The sequence below is a fragment of the Choloepus didactylus genome, chromosome 9, assembly GCF_015220235.1.
Source record: "Choloepus didactylus isolate mChoDid1 chromosome 9, mChoDid1.pri, whole genome shotgun sequence".
NCBI lineage: Eukaryota > Metazoa > Chordata > Mammalia > Pilosa > Megalonychidae > Choloepus > Choloepus didactylus.
Window position 1 is genome coordinate 57,741,971 of NC_051315.1, and position 22,283 is coordinate 57,764,253.

The following is a 22,283-nucleotide window of genomic DNA, read 5'->3' on the forward strand; positions in this document are numbered from 1 at the left end:
ACCACTCTGTGCTTGTTTCCTCATCTAAAATTTAATATCTCCATTTATAGATATAAATATTTTGATATACTTGGTGATAATAGTTCCTAGCTTACAGATACATGTGACTTCCTATCTATAAAATGCTTAGAACAGTTCCTGGCATAGAGGAAGTACTACGAAAATGTTTAAGATACAGTGACCCCTATGTGTTCTCCCTAGAATGAGTTGAGCTCAGGGGGCTTCTCTTGATGTGTCCCCCACCTGCCCCCCGTCTCCCCAACACACACACACTTCAGCCTCCTCTATAGTTTGGTGTCCCTGTGTCATTGAGTGACTTGGCAACAAGACACAAGACTTCAAGCTCTGATTCCCTGCTTTTATGGCACATTTTATTAGTCTTGATTTTAGCAAAGAGCCCTGTTCAGACTGATTGTATAAGGATGATAAACCAGATTCAGTGGGTGGTAGATTTTACTAGCTTTCTATTCTAATTTTCAGATTTGATGGATATAAAAATTAATTGCTGCTGGGAATGTAAAATGGTGCAGCTGTTTGGAAAACAGTTTGGCAGTTCCTCAGAAAGTTAAGTGCAGAATTACTATATGTCCCAGTGATCCCACTTCTAGGTATATACCCAAAAGAATTGAAAGCAAGGACTTGAACAGATATTTGCTTACTGATGTTCATGGCAGCATCATTCACAGTTTCCAAAAGACACAAGCAATCCAAGTGTCCGTCAATCAATAAATGGATAAACAAAATGTGATATATACTCACAATGGAATATTATTTAGCCATAAAAAGGAATGAATTTATGATACCTGTGACAACATGGATGAACCTTGAAGATGTCATATTGAGTGAAATAAGCCAGACATAAAAGGGCAGATATTGTATGATCTTACTGATATGAAATAATTAGAATAAGCAAAGTCATAGAGTCAGAATCTACAATATAGATTACCAGGGAATAGGGTAGGGATAGGAAATAGGAAGTTAAGGCTTAACAGGATTCAATTTGGAATGATGGAAATGTTTTCTTAATGGATAGTGGTGATGGTAGCACAACATTGTGAATGTACTTTCCAGCACTGAATGTGGTTAATGGGGGAAATATTAGTTTGTATATATGGCAATAGAATAAAAATTTTAAAAATCCATGGAACCGTACTACACAGTGAATCATACATTAAACCATGAATGACAGTTAATAGTATAATTATAAAGATGTGCTTTCATCAATTTTAACAAATGTTCCACAACAAATGTAAGATGTTAGTAATAGACTGATATATGGGAATCCAGTGTTTTATGCTTTGATTGTTCTGTAAACCCACTTCTCTAATTAAAAAAAAAAAAAAAAGTGAAGGTCTAATAGCTAGACACAGTGTAGAATGGTATAGGGTTGTCATTTACAATTGTGTATCAGTTGGGTTACTTAGATTCTTTACGCCTTCCTTTAGCAACATTTACAAAAATGTTAATAAATATTTTAAAAGACAGAGGAGATCTGATATCACAATATTGAGGCTTGTTCACTCACATTAGTGGGTTTTTAAAAACAAATATAAACTTACATTGTCAAGTTGTTTATTTAATATCGTGATCAGGGAAAGAATTGAAAACTCTCTTATATACCCTCATGTTTTTGAACCATATTTCTTCATGAATGATTAACAAGAAAAAATTTACATGTTGTGGAAAGAGAAGATGAGAAAAAGGGAAAATACAGTAACTGGGTGAAAGAAAATTCATGTTATGAATATAGTTATTAATGTTCAAAACATTTGCCATAAGCTTGTGGGTGTAAGTGTTCAGCTAGCACTGAAACTGCTCATTAAGTTTTAATCCTTGGTGGGGGGCAAATCTAATAGACTTTTTCCCCTCAAATTTTTCATAGAATGTGTAATATATAAACTGAATTTCATGGAATTTTTTAACCTTTTGCAGGTGGAGATTTTCATTTGCCATTTATGTATTTACCTATGGAGTCCGGTTCCTGAAAAAGGTAGGATCTGTCAAGTTATTTTATCTAACTCTTTATGTAACTGTTAGCCTGTTTCCTATTTTTTATGTGTGACAGTAGTAATATTTTTTAAAAACTGTAACAGGCTTCTTAAGAATTATTTGTTCATTTTATTTGATTTACAACAATATTTGCAGTTTATTCCTTATAGTAAATTATTTTGTAGGCATATACCTAAAAAGATTTTGACATTTTGTTTTTCATGTGATAGATGTTGCTAAGTCCCATGACCACTCTAGTTGTTTGTTTATTACTTATGGGCATTGGGAGCCTTATAAAATCCAACTACTGCTTTCAAAGAATTTTGATAGCATTTCCATATCACACAACTTGCAAAAATCAGTTGTCACAGTATGGGTTACTGCTGCAGTCGTCACCAGGAGGAGTTACTATTTTAGCATCTTACATAGTTATTAAGAGGGAAGTGCCAACTGCTGGTGAAAAATTCAGTTCCTTTCATAGACTTTTTTTCCTGTTGCTGCTTTGCTATGTCTTACATGTATGGAGGCACACTTATTTATGGAAGTAGTTCTTTGTGGCTGCCACTTTCTTCTACCTGGGCATTTCAGTGCTTAGTGGTATTCCAGACAGGTTAGGCTGCTTAAATTCCAGACTCATGAAACATTATATTCTCATAGTCTTGTGCATAGTATCTGATTTTGCAGAAAATGGGAAATTATTTTAAAAGTTATTTTATAGTATAAACCTCTAACGTGACTAAATTTTATCTTTAGTTATTACAAAAAAATTTCCAAACTAGAGTATTGTAAATCTAGTAAATTTCCTTGTAAAAATTGGGTTGAAAATTCAAATTTACCTTGGACAAGGGAACGGATTTTTAGAGGCATTTTGGCTGATACTGGAGAGTCTTCTGTGTGGGAATGTCAAGTTGCTACCTAGTTCAAGATTTGGAATTCATGTCTCATTCCATTGGGGAAGGGCTTGATGGTGAGAGCCAGGAGCTCTTTTTTTTTTTTTTTTTCTTTTCTTTTTGACCTTTCCTAAAGATCTGCAGGACGTGGTCTCCTCTAGCCCTCATATGGCAAGCCTGGTCATCTGTCGTCAGAACAGGAATCACTTCGACACTTAGCTGTGATTCGCTCTGTCTCTAGGCAAACTAAATAGAACGAGAATAGTTTTCATCCAGTAGGCCCTGTGTAAGGCCCGTCAGGAGAGTGTCCCTTAACTGTACCAGTTCCTTTTCATTTGCCTCTAGTTATAACTAATGTTTAAAACATGAAGAAAGAATTGGACATTTTTTTTCTTGTTGAACTGCTATTTATTTGGGTTTTCTTCCTTCAATGCTATGTAAGAAGCACTCAATTTTGGATGAGCCATATGGCTTAGTCTTAGTCATAATGTCTGGTAGAAACATGCAGTGAGAGAAAAACGTAGAATCCGTATGACCGAGATAGCCGGAGAGAACTTGATAAGCCATCTTGTGTAATCGTCTCCTTTCACGTCTAAGGAAGCAGAAATCCAGAGAAGTTAGGTGGCCTTCCAGAGGCCACAGAGTTAGTTTATTGAGAACTAAACCTGAAATGAAACACACACTGCTCCCTCTTATTCCAGTGCTTTCTCCACTTCACTGGCTTGCTCTAACCTCAACATGATTCCCAAATGACTTCCTAACCCAGTAGTTGTTCTTATTTATGAAATACTAAATACTCTAAATGATATTTAAAGTATATTTCTATTAATTTTTTGGAATGAACAATATATTTGCCCGTCTAAACCAAGAAAAAAAATTTGTTATAACAGCAGCATCAGAAATAATCAAAACAAGGCAGCTCAAATGTTCAGAATACCCTGAATGTTTTAAAGTAAGATACGCGTTTCCATCAATACAAACTGTACTGCATGGAATATGATATATGACACAAAAACGTCTTTGCATTCAGATTTTTCCAAAATGTATAGTAGGAAAATTCTCATATAATATAAGGATGATAGATCAATTTTAAGAGGTGAGAGATCACAGATTCTTCTTCCTCCCAACTTCAAAAATGTGGATTATTACATTGGATAGTAGGAAAAAAATACCTGGGCTGCTTGTACTGTCCAGTTTTCTTCTGCATTTTGGTCAACTGAATGTCATACAACTCATTTTGTAGGATGGATTAAATGACTTTAAGTGCCCTTTGTACCCTGAAATTCTTGATTCAGTTTAAGAAATATTTACCAAATGTCTACTCTGTGCAAAGCACCAGGCACTCATAAACAGTGGATGAATAATCTTTAAAAATAATAAATTAATTCTTAAAAATCATAGAGTTTTTAATGTAAAAGTTCTAATGCATATCATTTAAAAACCTCATTTTATAGATGAGCATATAAGGCATCAATCTCTAGTTTAAGAATAGTTTTGGTTTTCTCTGCAGTGTTGAAATACATGGGAGCTTTATTAAATGTTGTTAACTTTTCCAGTTAGAATTGGCTTAATGCCATAGGACAGACTATATACATTTCACTGGGTTTACGAAGTCATTGTAGACTTTTCAGTGTATAAATATGACTGATTTAAGTGCTCTGCCTTTTAAAATATTTTTGTCTTCAGAAATAAGGCAGTTGAGAGTTTTTAATCGCATAGAAACTGGGTTTATGTTAATCAAAATTTGTGCTGTTTTAATCTGGAGTCCTCTGAGAAGCAGATGCCAAGAAGAGATTAAACATGCAAGAAATTGATCAGCGGACATAACCTATGAGAGAAAATGGGGAGGGAGTTGGAGCCAGGCTGGCGGAGTGGCCAGGCCACAGTGTAAACCTGACCCTGAGTGTAAAAGAGAGGGGAGAAGGAAAGGAAGATTGGATGCGGCTCTTAGACTGCTGTGCCTTTCCAAGGAAAATTCAGTAAGGCCTTCAGGGAGTCCTGGGGCCACAGTTGCCTTCGGAGTCCTGAGACCTGGGTCTCCCAGAAACCGGCCTGCTTTACACAACTATTGTGCTCAGTCACCGGCTGGGAGCAGCCTGTGGGCAGCCAGGCCCTGGTTGCAAAGGCAACTGTGAGTTTTGGAGCACACAGCAGCTGGCGCCCCCAGTCAGTTACATTCCCAGCAGTGGAAGGTCCGAGAGATGCATTCTCGTAGCTGCCACATATACTTTATTTTATAAATATTCCAGCTATTCTGAGCAAAATTGAAGGATACATCATGGCATAAGACCCTATGTGGCAAAGAAATTATGTTTTCATTTGCAAGATATATAGAAACAAAGAGAAATAATGTGATTTGTCTTAATCTCATTTATATGATACTGCCTGTGGTTGATATGTAAATGTGTCTTTGAAACAATGCACAGGCTGACTTCCCACATGAATGTCCCAGGCAGGTACTGCCCCTCTTGTGTTCTAAAGGTGACACAGTTTGGATAATAAAGTATATGGCCACTCTATACACGAATAGCTCTGTGATAAATAAGGAAATAAATGGCTGTATATTTGCAGAAATTTCAGATACCCTGTAAGGAATATGTATGTCCTTTTATATGAAATCAACAAAATGTTTTCTGAAGTTTCATGATGACAAATAAGAAATGGGCCTCATTTATAGTATGCAATAATGCCCAGGGATGCATGTGTTAATCTGTTGGCTTTCCTTTCTCAGCTTAGAGCCCTCTTTATAGATAGCACTAACTCTGATACTGGAAGTAAACACTATAAGGCATTGAAACTTTACAGACATGTTAGTGAACCATTAAGCAGAATTCTTTACTCCTTATTAATAGGTTAGTAGGAAATATTTAAATAATTCAAAGATAATCCTGACTCAATAATCTGCCTCTCTGAATGCTGACAAGTGATTCTTTGTCCATAAATATAATTGGCAGAAAAAAGTTCTTTTGTAAAAGAAGAACCAGAATTACCTCAGGTCCTCTGAAGCCCTAGCACACAATGTATTTATGCAAAATAAAACATTTTTCTAGATCCTAAAAGAAACCACATATCAAACCTTACAAAATAGAGTAAGGTATCTCATTTCTGTTACTTTTTTCTCATTTGTATATTGGAATTTGTATTGGATGGGTTCTTTGGATATTTTCCTATGAGTTCCTTGATAGATTTTTTTAAAAATATAGTATCTTAGGAAGGCAACTAAGATTTAGATGAATATTTTTTCATAAAAGCTTAAACTTTTGGCCACAAACACATTTTATATCACAATCCATATTGTACACATGCATGTATATAATGAAAATAGAAGTTACTCAACACCTGTATGTATAGGTATACCTATGTCTAACCTTGTTTCAGTCAGGGTCCCATCACAAGACAGAAACCACACCAGTTAGTTTAAGAGTTAGTATAATATGAAGAATCATTAACCAGAACTGCAAGGGCTAAAAGGGACCAGTAAGACTATGTTACTCAAAGTAATTAATCTGCCTACTGTTGTCTACCAGTCCTCAGCGAGTTAGGGAGCTGGCACCAGAATGTATATCAGCTAACTGCTTCTTTCATCTGGAAACTCTACCTATGAAAAAAAGTCAGCAGAACTAAACAGTGTGTTTAATAACATAGTTAATTTAAATTGTGGTGCTGAGTCCTGTATTTCACAGACCCATAACAAACATGTCAAGGCCTGGAACCAGTCTTCAGATCATACTTTGATTAGCACCGCACTGAGGGATCACAGAGGTAGTGATGGCAGGAGGAAGCTATCACTCCAAGGATTAGGGGACAAAAGGAAGAAGTTAGAGTTTTCACAACCTAGAAGCTTGAAGGAGGAGGGGCCATGGAGTTGGAGAAAACCTCTGAGGAAGGAACACTGACCAGCCAGTGTCTTAGGGAACATGATGAAGTTGGTTCTGGGAATGTGGATAAACTGCAAACTGGAACCAGCTGCTGCTACTGGAAGGAACTGCCCATGCTGGGGTGAAGATGCATTCATTGTTATTCCTGAATACTGACAAGAACAAGAAGCCAGACAGAAAGGAGCAAGTCCCATCTTCCTCTTGCAGCCTTAGAGCCTCCCCCTGGTGCGTCGTTGAGGCTGAAGTCTCCAAGGCACCAGCTCCTCAGAGCCAGCAGAAGTGTGATTTGTAGAGTCCCAGCTCCAAAGCTGAGGCAGTGTCTTAATAACTAGCTCAGCCTTCATATGTACTGCATTCTGTGATGAACTCTAAGAATTTTTATTCTAATTCATTTTTTACATTTTAAAAATCTGCAGGTTGCATATTTTGTTGACTTCATGGTGAACCACCAGGTGACAACCAGCAGTTTGAAGAGTACATGCTTAGACTGAGCATTTTGCCCATTTCCTGTAGACCATCTGCATCTAATCTAAACTAAGACACAGCCTTTCATTATTTGTGTGGTGTACTTTTCAAAATCCAACAAACACCAGTTTACCTGGTGTCATGCTTCTCTTTTGCTTATTGGTTAGCCTGAAACCTTTCTGAAATGGAAACAGGACTGTCATCCTCTTGCCTATTTTGATAGTGAAGATAAATTTTGTCCAGCCATTAGAATGTATATCCACTTTTTATTTTGTTCTTTGCACCATTTTAAAATTTGAAATTGCTTGGAATGTGTCACTTTTTTATAGAAGGTTTGAAATTTAGAGTTTTATCTAAGAAAATGACCTGTATGAAATAATTTTGTAAAAAAGTACACAACATAGAGTACACACTTTTCGAAGGGTCCCTAAAGGACCAACTATCCCAAATTTCTCATTTCAGGAAAGAGACAATTTTGGAAGGAGGAATTGACTTGCCTGAGGCAAAGCTAGGAGCCAATCCTGCGGTCTTTAAAATTTCTAGGTCAGTTAAAAAAAAGAAGAAAAACAACTTAGAAAACAACTTCCAAAAAGCTAGCAAGTTTAATAATTTATTTCTTCTTTCTTATTATAAGTTCATTTTAGTAAGAAATAAAAGTCACATCAGGATGGGAGAACCTTAAGTTAGAAGTTGGGATTCATGTTCCAGTCTTGGCTCTTCCAGTTATGCTTAATGAGACCTTTGCTCTCTGAAACCTCACTTTCCTCCTTTGTAAAATAGGAAGAGGATACTCGGCCTGACTTCCTCAGCTTTTGTGTGGGAGAACTTTGAAAGCTATAAAGGACTTTGGAAATGTATGGCATGACAATAATTATTACCGACCAAGAGAGAGGCTCTGCTGGGACCTGTGAATGACTAAGTCTGCTGTAATCCCTTGGTGTGCAACTTTTAAATATTGTGCTGCCTCCTAGTCAGTAAAATCCCTTGTCTTGGTCATGTTTGACACTTGCAGATAGGTAGACACACTTTCTGGAAGAGAACTTACCTGGAATGACTTCAGGTGGTTCTCCTTCATTGTTTCCCCTTATTGCATCTTCCTTTTTACCTTCTACCCACATCTATCCTCTTGCATATTTTCTGATTTCTTCCATACCTTTCATATGCCCACTCCGTTTTCCTTCTTTGTTGACTAGGGGCTGGCATTCTTTTGGAGGCCAGGGAAAATCTAAGAATAAAGTGATACAGTGAGGGCCCTGAAGTGGGAGTCAGAAGGCCTGGGTTGGACATCTAATTCTGCTGTTAATCTATTTTGTGACCATAGGGAAATCACTTAATCTCTCTGGGATTTAATTGCTTCATCTCTGAAACCAGCAATTTGGACTTAAATATAATAACATCTTTTAACTCATCTCCCAGAATTCAAGGAAGAATTTGAAATTGCTTATTACTATGATATACTGTTATAACCTATTTAGAAAGCAATGGTGATACATAATAATCATAAGTAGGTTCATAAACTTTTACCCATGAATTCAACCTCTATGAGTTTGTCCTGAGGGAGAAATTACATGGAAGCAAAAAATATATATGCGTACAGTTATTTATTGCAACTTTAAAAATACACATATATATAAATGCACATATTATAGCACAATCAAAACAGAACTTAAAACAATCCTAATGTCTAGTGTGAGAAACAAGCACTCTTCCTAAAAGGAATAAACGCTCACCCGATTGTGGAGAAGAAAAGAATTTATTCACGATCCTGCAAGAATGGGCACCCAACCAAAATATGGGGGTTGGCACCCAGAGCAATAGACCCAGCAGTATTTATTCCCTACTCCTAACCGCAAGTCCCTCCCCTGTTTCTCCATTGGCTGGATACTTCAGAGGTTACATTCTATTGGACAAGCCTAACTAGCCCGCGCAAATTTGAAACATGCAGCCTGCCCAAATTGGAAACATTTGAAAAAAAAGTCTCCTTTGCAAACTTGGAATATTTGAAACAAGTCTCCACCCCTCTTTCCTTTGTTCTTGAACTGCAGAGCCAGTCTGAGCTTGTCTGGTAACAACTTATGAAGCTGTTTAAGTAACCCCCCCCATCTCCACCTTGCAAGGACAGTGGGCAGATAAACAGGAGGACTGGCCACCAATTATAGCTTGGCTTCTTGACCCTCTGCCATTCCCCTGAGCTGCCCCCACCCTGTGTGAAAGCTAACTTAATCTAATTCTCACACTAGTATCAGTTGAATCATTTAACTAAATTATTGTTATTAAAATGACAAAATAGCATGCTGCCATTTAAAAAGAGTAATTATAAAGTAACCTTATTGTTAACAGTCGTATTAACACATTTAGTAGAACTTTACATGGAAATAAATAAAAAACTAATCTGTATATTTTATTTGTGAGACTCATATATATAGATTAATAGAAAGTACTAGTAAAATGGAAAGACTTCTTTAGACAAGTAGAAATATGGACAATTTTTTCAAAATGACTTTAGTACCTTCTTTTCTATTAAAAAAAAAAAAAAGCCCTAAGATTTAAAAATTAGAATGGAAGTGACTGTTGTCGCAGTGGGCTGCCATGCTAGTCCAGAGGCCAAAGAAGACAATGAGCATTTTCTGATACATGATCTTTTGTTCAGGGCTTACTTACAGTGTGAGAAGTCATGGAGAGATCATGATGGCTCTCTCCGGCCAGGCAGGCATCGCGTTTGCAGGGAAGATGACCGAGCGATGCAAAAAGGACAGAAAGCCTTTTATAAGGGTTTAAGACAAAGGCCTTCCTAAGTGTGGGGGGAGCATAGATGCGGGAACGGGTCACTCTGACCTAAGGGGTGGTGCAGGAAGGACTATAATAACACTTGAACAATTAAATTTTGCTCTTTTTTGTGAGACTAAGAGCCTCTCACCTCCCGCCTGCTTCCCATAAAGTTACATTTTAAGGTCAATTTATCTTTTTCTCTTTACTGGTTTAGAAAGAGAATAGGTTAAACATTTAGCTGCATAGCTCATGCAGACTGCTGTGCTCCAAAGATCTGCAGGCCTGTTTTGCTCAGGCCACGGGTTGCCACAACTGTGCATAAGTTTAGGTATACCTTGGTTATGAAAGGGCTGAAATTGTGAATTTTGAAGAAGAGAGAAAAATTAAAAATGAAAGTTGAATTCCATGTAAATGGTAAAGAAATACAGAAGCTTGGTCAGAAAACCCAACTGTTTGTGTTCACCTAGTTCTTGCTGCCCTATCCCCAAATTTTCTCAATGGGGTTCCCTTTATACAACTGCATTGCCCTGGAATGGTCCCAACATAGGCTTTCTAAGGGGTTTTTGTAGTCTCCTGTGTGATTCCGATTAAGATTCAAGTTCTATTTCCGTAGCAGATTTAGATGACCTATTTTAGGCAATAGCTTGGAGTTCTTCAATCCATATAGCACTTTTAAAAACCTCTCTCACAGTGAAAGTCCCACCACTTTTGCCATGAGATAACAATTTGGAAACACTATTGGCTTAGTGCTAGCCAGGAGGAAATTTCAAATCACTGATGATGGTAATAATAATAATAATAAAAATAATAAAAATAGCTAGAATGTACTGGGTAATCACTGTGGACCAAGCATTGTGTTGATCACTTAGCATTCATTTCTCATTTGTTGCACAATATACCTCCTCCTTATATATGAAGAAACCAAGACTTACATCAGTGATTTTCCTGAGGATACATAGCTAGTAAGTGGGAAGGCTGAGATTTAAACCCAGGTATTTTTGGCATCGTAGCCTACTTGTAACCGGTATTCATTACTGATTCTGTGGATTTTTGTGCTGATCCAGATTATCCAGAAGAAACAAAGGTTCTGAGACTACAGCATTCAATTAGTGATTATATTCAAAAGGCCCAAATTAAACACTATACCAGCTTTATTCAGCTACTTCCAAATGAAGGTACACTGGCAAAGACCAGAATCTGTGACTTGCTGCAATCTCAATATTTTTGAATCTCATCAGAAATTGTCTCTTAATTTACAGACTGAGTATAGAAGTTCCTTTTTACACAAACCAATAGAATTATGCACACAATTTTTTCTTTCCTTCTATCATGTATTTTATTTTCTACAATATGACTAGCCAGCCATTAATACAGTATTCACAGTATGAAGCTGGTTGGGACAACTCATTATTTTGTACAGTTTGGGGAATATGCTTATAGGTGATAAATTAGATAATTAGAACTTTTTCAGATGATAAAGGCATTTAAACAGCATTGAGGTTGTAGTTTATAGCTTCTTGTTTAATGAGATCCAACAGTTTAATTTTGATTGTGTAAGATTTTCTCTAAAAAGCCTTGAGAAGCCTTTTCCCCAGGTTGTCCTGTCTTTGTGTTCCCACTCTATATTGAGAGAATGGCATTTACACAGACAGCCTTCTCCAGGCAGTGAGGCAGAGAGATTTCAGGGCTTGCAGCAGTTCATGAAACTGAAACAAGCACTTGTATTGATTCCCAAGTACAAGGGGTGACTGCTGCCTTACTGAGTGATACTTGCTTTTATGTAATAATATAAGGATCTGTGGATTTGGTACTTTATCAACCTATGAATCTTATCTTTTCAGCTCACTCAATAAAGTATCACCTTTGTAGAGACTCTAGAAATAAAGAAAAAACGAACTTCTATTTCAGAGGCTACCAAATGTCATTTGAATATGACGTTCATTATTAGACAGTCCCCTGAAGGGATCGACTGACACTTCTCAAAAGTTTCGGACTGAATTTGGCTATGAAAAACGTGGGTCCTCACTTGTATGCTGTAACAAAGCTAACTCTGCAGGTTTCCTTTGGCTGTTGGCAATGCCTGAGAACTGGATTACGTTAGTATTTCATCTCCTGTTTCCATGGGGAATAGAAAACTAGTAACTCACAGAAGAGTTCAGGTAATTTGATATGAAATATTGATCCATGTATCAAAATCTATACTTGCGCATTCACTCTGCATTAGCTGAGTCATCAGGTACCTCTCTGACACTTCAAGAAAAATCATTTCCTGAATTCAACAAGGAAAGCATTATTCTTGCTGAAGTTGGTTTTAATAAAATCTCAGAACCATGGGCTTTCACATACAATAATCATCATCAAACATTTTCCTCATTAACAACAATAATGAAATGAAACCAGGTGTTCTTTGCTTAAAAACATCAGCTTTCTGGGGGAAGTAATAAGATGTCCCTCCCACTTTTGCTTGTGAAACTGGTGTTCCTCATCTGCAGGAAAGGCCCAGTCTAATCTGTGTGTAAAAGTTTGAGGGAGTGGGCTGTGTGTAGGACAACACGATGCACTGCACAACAGCAGGTGATCCAACCGACTCATACTCTGATTTTAGCTCCCTTGTGTGTCTCCAGAAAAGCCCTGCCTCAGGGAACAGCTGCCTTCTGGGTCTGCTACAGTCCTGCTCTCAGGTGGAACAAATGGCTTAGTGTGCTTTGTTTTGTTTTGTTAGTTTGTTTGTTTTTACCTCCCTTTTCCTTTATTAACACACTAGAGAATAGGCCTGGCTGGCGGGGACCATGGCCATTACTGCCTAGGATTTATTGAGCATAAGTCTGGTGTGTGACCCAAGCCACCTTGAAATGGCTATTCCAAAGCATAGAAAAGATGGCCATTTTATCCTCGAATAATTTACGTTTCCACAGGTGGTGTCCAACAAAAAAAGATAAAAATGTATATATTTTTGTTTTTGCAGGCAAAATTAATCTACAGTGATAGAGGTGGTTTTACTGGGAGGGGACATGTTCTAAATCTTGATCTGGATGGTGGTGACATAAATGTATACTTAATGTAGATATGCATAGGATTAATGCACTTAGATTGTAAACTTTACTGTATATGTTATACTTCAATAAAAAAATAAATCATAATAATGGTTTTTGATAAGCCAGTAGCTGCCATGTAAAGCAGTCTTTGCATGTTGTTGAGTGGAAATGTGGTCACAAGGCATTTGGGGTTCAAAAACTGTTATTTAAAGGGCATTCTACTTATGGCTGCTTGCTAGGTTGTATTGAGTATATATAAAACATTTAGCTTAGTCTTTGAGTCATGGTAGGTGTTCGGTAAATAGGAGATATCATTATTATGATTATGCAATAACCATTCAGTACTTAAATAGGGAGTGTTTGTGTGCTTGTTTCTCAAATTTTCTCTATCCTGTTCTGTAAGTTGCTCAAGGTGGGGCCTAATACCTCATGTGCATTCCCTATAGTTGATATTCTGCTAAGAATTCATCAGGTGGTTCACAGAAACTTGAATAGTGAAATTAAAAATATGCCACTCCACTGTTCTGTTGTGGTTTTTAAAAACAGTTTTGTTTAAAAGTTTTGGGGAAAATAACTTAAAAATTTTCTAAAATCAAGTATAGAGATAAGCTGAAAATTATCATTATTTATGGTTACCCTTTTCCCATTAGTGTTGTACACAAGGTTGGCAGTAAAATATAAATAAGTAAAACTACCTTTTTTTTTTCCTGAACTGGTAGATGGTTTTAATACTGGCCTAAACCCTCTTATGTGATTAGTAGATCCAACCAGGTCTCCCCTTAGAAAGTGAGTATGTTAGTTTGGAGTAGGTGGTTGAGGATTTCCAGTATTTCTGTCGTGTATGTGTATGTATATGTGCATGTGCACGTAGGCTTGCTCTGGTTAGTAAAACTGTGGTCACTGATATCCATGTCCTACCCCTAGAAGGTGACTGAAAGGTGTTCTGTGAAGTCTGAGGGATTCCATTACTGTAACGTTAACAGAGTAATCAGAGAGCATCAAACTAGCTTTTAGGTCCTTTCCTTGATGGTGTAGGGTGTCCTCTTGCTGTATTGAAAGTTACCAAGTGGAGGATAGCTGTTTCATATTATACTTTCCTTTCATGCCTAGAATAGAGAAGGCCTGTATTGCTTCAAGTCATTAATGGTAATATTCTAGGAAATGTCTTCATAGTGACCTAGATAGTTGGGTGCATTTGGTAACCACAGAGCACCTAGAATAGAGAAGGCCCGTATTGCTTCAAGTCATTAATGGTAATATTCTAGGAAATGTCTTCTTAGTGACCTAGATAGTTGGGTGCATTTGGTAACCACAGAGCAAGTAAACATATTCTGTTCCCCAAGGTAATATGTGTATTCTCCTCGATAGCTGAGCCTTTATTGGAGAGATAAGAGTAAACAGCACAGTTTACCCTGGAGTTCTGAATAAGGGGGGTGGTCTTCAGTGTTAGCAGAAAAATTGTTTTTGGCACCAGCTATTTAATACGAAAAGGAGGCGCTAATAACTAAACCATGACGCTCTGTTGTTTGCTTTTTTTCTGTCGTTGGTATCAGAAGCATGAAGCAAGAACAGCTCCTTTCACTTTGCTCTTGATCATGGCTCCTACCACCTTCTTCACCACTTTTTTTTCTTAGCTTAGTGGTGGAAGCTGTAAAAAAAAAAAAAAGATAAAATTTCCTTTCCTAATTAGCTTGATTTCATTTAAATTATGAAAAAAAGCCATGTTAAAACAAAATTATTAAATGCTGTTAGATACAATTTGATTTGAGTTCTGTTGACCTAATTTATAAAGAATGTTTTTCTTTTTGGCCTAGGCAGGGAGATGAATTCCCACTTGCCTTTCTTTGTTAACTGGCTTTTTGATCCCACAGAATGGACTCCTCTAGTTAATTTCTGTATGGCACAAGAAGTGTTGATAAGCTTGGAGTGTGGCAGCAAAGACTGGCAGAATTCTAATTACTGAACACTACCATAGAGAAAAGTAGAGTCCTAAAGATTATGTATCGTAACTTGCACAGCCCTTTAGATGAGAGGAAAGAAATTAAAAATAGAGTTTAAGTCTTGATACTGGTTGATTATTCTTTGAAACCCTACAGACCATGAAAATTTCTTATCAAGATGTGACATCCATTCATTCAATAAACAGCTGCTTGTAGTATGAAATGCAGCTTTTTAAAAAGAGGTCGTATGTGGTAATAATGCAAATTAACATATATTTGAATTTAAAAAAAACTTACCCTTAATATAACGTTGGAGGTTTTATCCTCATATGCTCAATGCAGTAATTCTAGGTCAAAAAATTGTTAGGAGTACAAACTGGACTTACTCTGAAATTGGCATTGTGAGAAAAATACTAAGTTGTGATTCCATTACTTGAAAATCTGTTTTGCCAGCTAAGGAAAAAAATATTTTATTTAGTAGCTGACTCCAATAAATGCAGCCACATTTGACTCTACTGGTTCAAACATTTAAGCACAGATGAAATCAACTTTAGTAATACGTCTCATGTTGTTATTTGGAAGACTTATTTTTTGCTATTTGTGCTACAGTGTATTAGGGATGTGCCTTTGTTTTTCACATTGTGTTCTCATAATATTTGTCTCAAAGAAGTGATATTTGATTAATTATTTCATCCTTTATAAAGGTATGACATCCTGCTAATTACCAAGTCAAAGGAAAGATGTTTAATGGTAGTTCTCAAACTTGAATGTGCCTCATAATGCTCTGGAAGGTTTGTTAAAACACAGAATGCTGGGCCTGGCCCAGAGTTTCTGATCAGTAGGTCTGGGTGAGCCTGAGAAATTGCATCTCCAACAAGTTCCCAGGCGGTGCTGATGATGATGCTGGTCCAGGGACCTCACTTTGAGAAATGCTGTGTGATAATGCAGTGCCCAGAGAGGCTAAATATGCCTTGTGTATTAGTTTCCTATGACTGCTGTAACAAATTGCCACAATCCTAGTGGCTTCAAACATCACAACTTGATTCTCTTACAGTTCTGGAGGTCAGAGTTCTGAAGTCAGTTCACTGGGCTAAGTCAAGGTGTTGGCAGAGCTGGTTTCTTCTGGGGACTCTGAGGGGAGAATTCATGTGCTTTCTGTTTTTAGCTTCTAGCGACTGTATTCTGTGGCCTACAGTCTGGTCCCTTCTCCATCCTCAAAACACATGACTACAATCACACTGCCTTCTTCTCTTCAGTGGTCAAATCTCCCTCTTCCTCCTTCTTATAGGGACTCTTGTGATGTTTAGGGGCCCATTCAGGATAATCTCCCCATTTTAGGAGTCTTAATTTAATCACACGGTGGCGAAGTCCCTTTTGCTGTCTAAGGCAACATTCCCAGGTTCTAGGGATTAGGATGTGGAGATCTTTGAGAACCATTCTTCAGCCTGCCACACCATGCAAACCCCATGCTCATTTCTCCTGAGCTTTCAGATGGCATTTGCTGATGTATCCAGAAGGAAATGCTGCTTGGTATGTTTAAAGGTGGAGCCGTATCACCACTGCCTGTCATATGAGATTGGAGATGATTTGCAGAAAGTAATGTAATCTGCTTCTGCAATATGTTCATATTATTCTATTATCTAAAAAAAAATCACCAAGAAAGAATTTAATTAATTTAACAAAATTTGATTTTATTAAGAACTGATATAATACAAAATATGAAGATTTTCTGTGGGAGGGTCACATATTCCTCATTCTTAAGGATCTTATAGACTAACAGAAGATATGACTTGCTCTCAAGTATGTTTGAAAGCAGGCAGCACAAGATCCAAGCCGAGACCTTTAAGATTAGAGAAGGAGGAGAGAAATTTTTGACAGGGTGCTCAAGGAATGCAGAACTGAGAATGTGGAGTTTGGGATGAATGGTGAAGGAAGGAGGCTTCAGCCAATAAAGATGAGCAAAGAGGATGAAGGGGAAGAACGGTGCAGGGAGAGAACGGAACATGATTAGGCTGGAATTGGGGGTGTGTGGGTATGGGGGGGGCAGGAAAAGAAAGGAGGAAAGCATAACACTGATGACAGCCAGCAAAGACTGATTGCAAGGGCAAGAATTTCACTTCTGTTTAGTAGGGAAAGAGTAAAGAGGTGACAGACAATTGAACTGACTGGAAACAGGTCAAGTAGTTGCAATGTGAGGAACGAATTCGAAGTGGAAAGAACTGGAGGCAAGGAGACCTGTGTTGGCAGTTCTGGAAGTTCCCAGATCAGCCCACATGCCAATGAATACCAGTTCTTGTGTATCACTTGTGGGTTTTGTGTTAGGCACACCCAAGAAAAGTTGGGAGAAGGTCAATTTCAGACAGGTAAACTGTTTCCTGCTTATCTGGTTCGAGGAGAAAATGTTGAACTTTAAAGGAGAGAAAAGAAGCGATAGGCAGAATGTTCTCAGTGTTATTTAAAAGGTTATTCTAAAAGGGGTGAGGAGAGTGAATGTTTTAAGAAGATTTCTCCTGTTTCTTTTTCAGAAGAATAGGTATTTATTACCTTTGACAGAAATGTTGCTATTTCCTTTGTGATCTTTTCCACAGGGGTGAGAAAGCACTTTTTTTTTTTTCATCTAGAGTCCCTAACTTAGCAGGAGGAAAAAATTCAAGGGACTCCACATTTCAATGGAGATAATGAATATCTGTTCCTTATTTGGCTTTTTAAAACTTTTTATGCTTAGTACAAAAAAACACATAATTAAAACATATATTTGGGTTCTGTGCTATCTTGAGGAGGGAGAGGGAATGAGAGAGAGGGGTGTTTAGCCACAGTGGCCTGTAATGTGATATTTAATGGATCTTCTCCCTATCCCTCTGGTTTTCTTTATGACCCCCAATTTAAAAAGGAAACAGTCTCGGAGAGGTTAAGTAACTTTACATGGCAGAGCTGGCATTCTTCACTGTCAAATGTTAGTAATAAGAATACCCCATCTCAACACTCAGTCAAATCCTAAAAAGCAAACCCATTCAATGATACTATAGTATGTCTTAGTGCAGACATTTTATGGCAGGGAAGATGACGAAATGATAAAATGGTAATGAGAGAATTGATAAAATGCCAGAATATTTTTAGCTTTAAAATGTTGCATTCTTACTAAAATTATATAGGGTTTCCAGAAATCTTATTTTTATATTTTTAAATGGAGAATAGCCTTCAACTTACTGTTTTGGAGTGAGTAACATTTCACTTTGTAATGGAAACAGTCTGCTCTTCTTCCTTGGTAACAACCCTGATTGTTTTCCAGGGGTAGACATGAATAACACCCCTTCTTGATCTGGCTAACTCCTTTGCTTGAACTTTATCCTCTTGCCCTGCCTTCCCCTGTCCTCCCCTCCCCCTCTGCCATGCCCTGCCCTTGGCTTTGTCTTTGCTTTCCTTTCCCTTCCCTTTTCCCTTTCCCTTCCCATTCCTTCCCTTTCTCTTCTCTTCCCTTCCTTCCTCCCCCTGGACTACCCTAAGTCTCCCTCCACCCCCACAATAGCACCCTGTGCTCTGTGCTCCCATTATGGGCTACAAAGAGTTCATTACTGTCCTTGTCACATGGTTACCTATACGCATCCCCAACCTTACTGTGAGCACCTATTGGGGACTGGAATCACATACCCCACAAAAGGCCTGTTCAGGGCCCAACCCCTGGTTATGTGGGTGTGAACCTATTTGTCAGTAGGACCTTTGAAGATGTTATTAGTCAAGGTGTGCCCAAACTGAATGAGGGTGGGCCTTCATCCAGTATGAAGTCCTTATAAGCAATGGTTATTGGACAGAAGAAAGAGAAGCCACAGGAAGAGCAAGAAACCAGAAGTCAGTGGAACCCAGAGGAGAAAGGAGAAGACATCGCTGTGTACATTGCCATGTGACAGAAAAGCCAAGGACCAGAGATCACCTGCTGCTAGCACCACAGTCATCAGAGGGAAAGCATCGCCTTATTGACACCTCGTTTTTGGACTTCTCCTAGCCTCAAAACCATGAGCCAATACGTTCCTGTTGTTTAAGTCAACACGTTGGATTGTATTTGTCTTAGCAGCTGGAAGACTAAAACAGCATCTCAAGGTCAGTTCCTGAAGTTGAATACTCAATAAATAGTCTGAACTAAATTCTGCTATTTATCCATGAGTAAGGTATATTGAGAAATGAGACAAATTTCAAAATCAAAGAAAGAAAAAAAAAAAGGAAAATGAAAATTCTTCAACTTTCAAAGAAGGAGCTGCTGCTCCACAGACTGTTAGTTTGTAGTTGCTTACTTGCTCCAGGTTTAATTCTGGCATTAGGGAAATAGATCGTAAAGCTAAAGAAACATCTGTCCATTTGGGTAGGATATGATATGTCCTGATTTTCCATTTTCTTTCCTGTGGTTATTGGAGTTGGTGTCACATGAGAGGAGGAGAAGGATAGGAGTCACAGGTGCCAAGGAGTGTGCCGTAGTTCCGGAAGACAGCTGGAAGGAAAGGTGTCCTCCACTCTATTGCTGTGTCTGTCCGTTCATTGAGAGAGCTGGCCAGTTGGCACTGCAGCCTTCCCTCCTGCTCCGAATAATGAGAGGGGCTCATCACTTGTTAAACTCTTCACATTTCTTTGACCCCACCAACAAATATCGATTCTTTCTATAAATCAAATAGCTCAACTCCTGAAGCACTGAAATCACCACCATATTACAGAGAGATCCTTGTACCATTTAATGCATTTTCTCCCTTTGTCTATTTATTGTACTCCAGGGGTTGTCTCTGTTTGCTTTTATCTAATTCATTGGACTTCCAGTGATTTCTAAGTGAGGGTTTGCTGGAAGTCCCTGGGGTTTGTGCTGATGGGAGCTACATGGGACATTAATGTAGCCCTTTCAATTATTGTGAAATTCCCTTCTTGTGGGATTTCTGTACAATCTTGAATATGAATTTTTTCTTTTCTGCTACCAAATAAAGTCATCTTTCTAAACACAGTAACTGTTATTTGTTGCCTCGTGTTCCATTTTCGTCAGTATCACTCTTCTTGAGCAATATAGAGATTAAAAAAATTCCCTGCTGCTTCCAGTTTGTGGAAATGCTGTGGTTTTTGTGGGGATAGGGAGCAGGGGTGAGGTTTGAGGAGATTGGGTGAGGGGAGAAATGGAAGTGGAAATACTGGAAAAAGTGTCTCTTTGTGAAGGAATGAGGAGGACTTTTTGGGAAGAAAACATTTAATCCATGCTCGATTTTTCTTAAAAGGTGATAATTAGGCTTGCTAACTATCATATATATATATATGATATATATCATATATATATATATATCATATATCAGGTATATATATATCATATATCAGACTATCCTTATATATAGATATATATCCTTATATATATATAGATATATATATAAGGATAGTCTGGTAGGGCCAAAGTATATGTTTCTTTTCCAAAGTGGTCATTTATACTCATGTTAGCCATCTCCTCCATAAACTTTGGGATACTATGCATTAATTCTATGTATTAGAGAACAGGAAGAAGAGAGAAATAACTCTCTCTTTAAAGTGACTTTAATGTCAGGCCTAACGTTTCCCAGCCCAGGCCTACTTTTAAATTTGTGTCTTTTGAAACAATGGCTAATAACCCAGTTATCAGACAATTCATTAAACAAGGCCCTGCTACTATAGTGGTTAATAATTTATTAGCTAGGAAAGCATATCTGTGTGGCATATTTATTGTTTACAAATCCCCACTTCATGCATTATCTCATTTTGTTTTTTACAGCTTCACAGGAATCCTCATATAATTAGACCTTGTGTAACACCTGTAAAAAATGGTTATAATTGACAGTAAATTGCAATCACATTTGCTGAAGGGCTGTGATTACTCTAATCAAATAAGGGAAACTGGTCATTAGGGTCACCAGTGGATCTATCGCCAGAAGCTTCATTAATTTGATAATATTCATTCTCTGCTGCCATTTAACCTCTGGATTTTTGCCTCTGTCCAGATTTATAATCAAAATGTTGCCTCTAAAAATGGGATACCAGCTAATGATAGGAGCAAGTTTATGAATAATTATAACAAATTTAAATTTCAGGAGCTAAATGTTAGTCTGGTTACTAATTTATTGCTTAATCATAGAAATTAGGGCATGTAGCCATTATCTGACCTTTGATTCCTTTGTTTTCCATCTGGAAACTCAAGCAAATTAAATAAACTTCATAATTCATTAATGGTCCCTATGTCCTACGCCCTTCCCTGCTAGAAAAACATGCTATTTTTAAACAAAGAAAAAAAAATCATGAATTGCTAGTGCTTTTTTTAAACCGTTTCTTATACTAGGTGCATTTCAAGTTTAATCTGAACTGAGTATTTGCAAATAAGCAAAATGATGGGCAAGTTTAGGGAAAAAACACACACTCAAAAACAAACAAAAATTAGGAATGTCTCAGGATCTCCTGAACCATCTCAAACTAATTATAATACCCATTACACAAATAACAACAAAAATATCCTGGGAAATATGATTTTTCCCTCATTTTCCTACATTAAATACACAGGGAGTCTCTTGCGACCATCTTAAAGGACTCGTGTTCTCCCTGCAGCTCTTGCTGTCTTGTTCTCTCATCAACACACAGAAACCCACTGTTTCAAATGTACTTGTTTAGTTCCTGGTAAGAGTAAATGAAAATTCATATTGGAACGATAAACAGGACACCTGTTTTAGTTCTGTGACCAAGAATTGACTGTTCTCTTTTTCCATTTGATGTTGATAATATCCACAGACATCATTGCCCAAAAGTCAACCTTTATATGTGTTGTATATTCAGATACATGGAGAGAATAACATGCACATGAAGTCTGACCTTCACTACAGGTAACTGGGCAATAAGGTTATCAGGTCCTTTGAAGTAAGGTGAATATTAAGGAAAAAGTCTTTTTACCGTACTGTCATTAGAATTAAAGAAAACCATGTAAAGGTTTGCGAGTCCCTCAGAAGAAAAATGGAATATGCTAATGTTCTGTTTGTAAATGACTGTTTTTCAAATGAAACCCCGAAGGGAAGAGATGGAAACCGTAGCCTGCACCCTGGTGGGCTCCCCACAGTCACCATTTCCAGTGGCTGCTCCACTTTTCATGAAGGGGGACATTTTTCAGCTAGATGGAGCTGACACAGATAATGGCCATCTTGATTGCATCAGGGAACTATTCATAAAACAAGGCTGTTCATTTGCAGATGGAACTTTTTTTTTCCTCCTGCAACAGGAGGAAAGAAAAAAGGATTATGGTTCTCCTTTGAGAGAGAAGATTTAAAAATCTTGTCTTAAAATTAG

The 22,283-nt window shown here is 37.6% G+C and overlaps 1 protein-coding gene across 2 annotated transcripts in view; it reads left to right on the forward strand.

Annotated features, from left to right (window-relative positions):
* Window positions 1-22,283, forward strand: part of CERS6 (ceramide synthase 6) — a 357,725-nt gene that overhangs the window by 194,264 nt on the left and 141,178 nt on the right. For both annotated transcript variants that reach the window (XM_037849819.1, XM_037849820.1), the window contains exon 4: window positions 1,933-1,990. In XM_037849819.1, coding sequence (XP_037705747.1) covers window positions 1,933-1,990 — 58 coding nt within the window. The remainder of the gene's footprint in view (window positions 1-1,932; window positions 1,991-22,283) is intronic.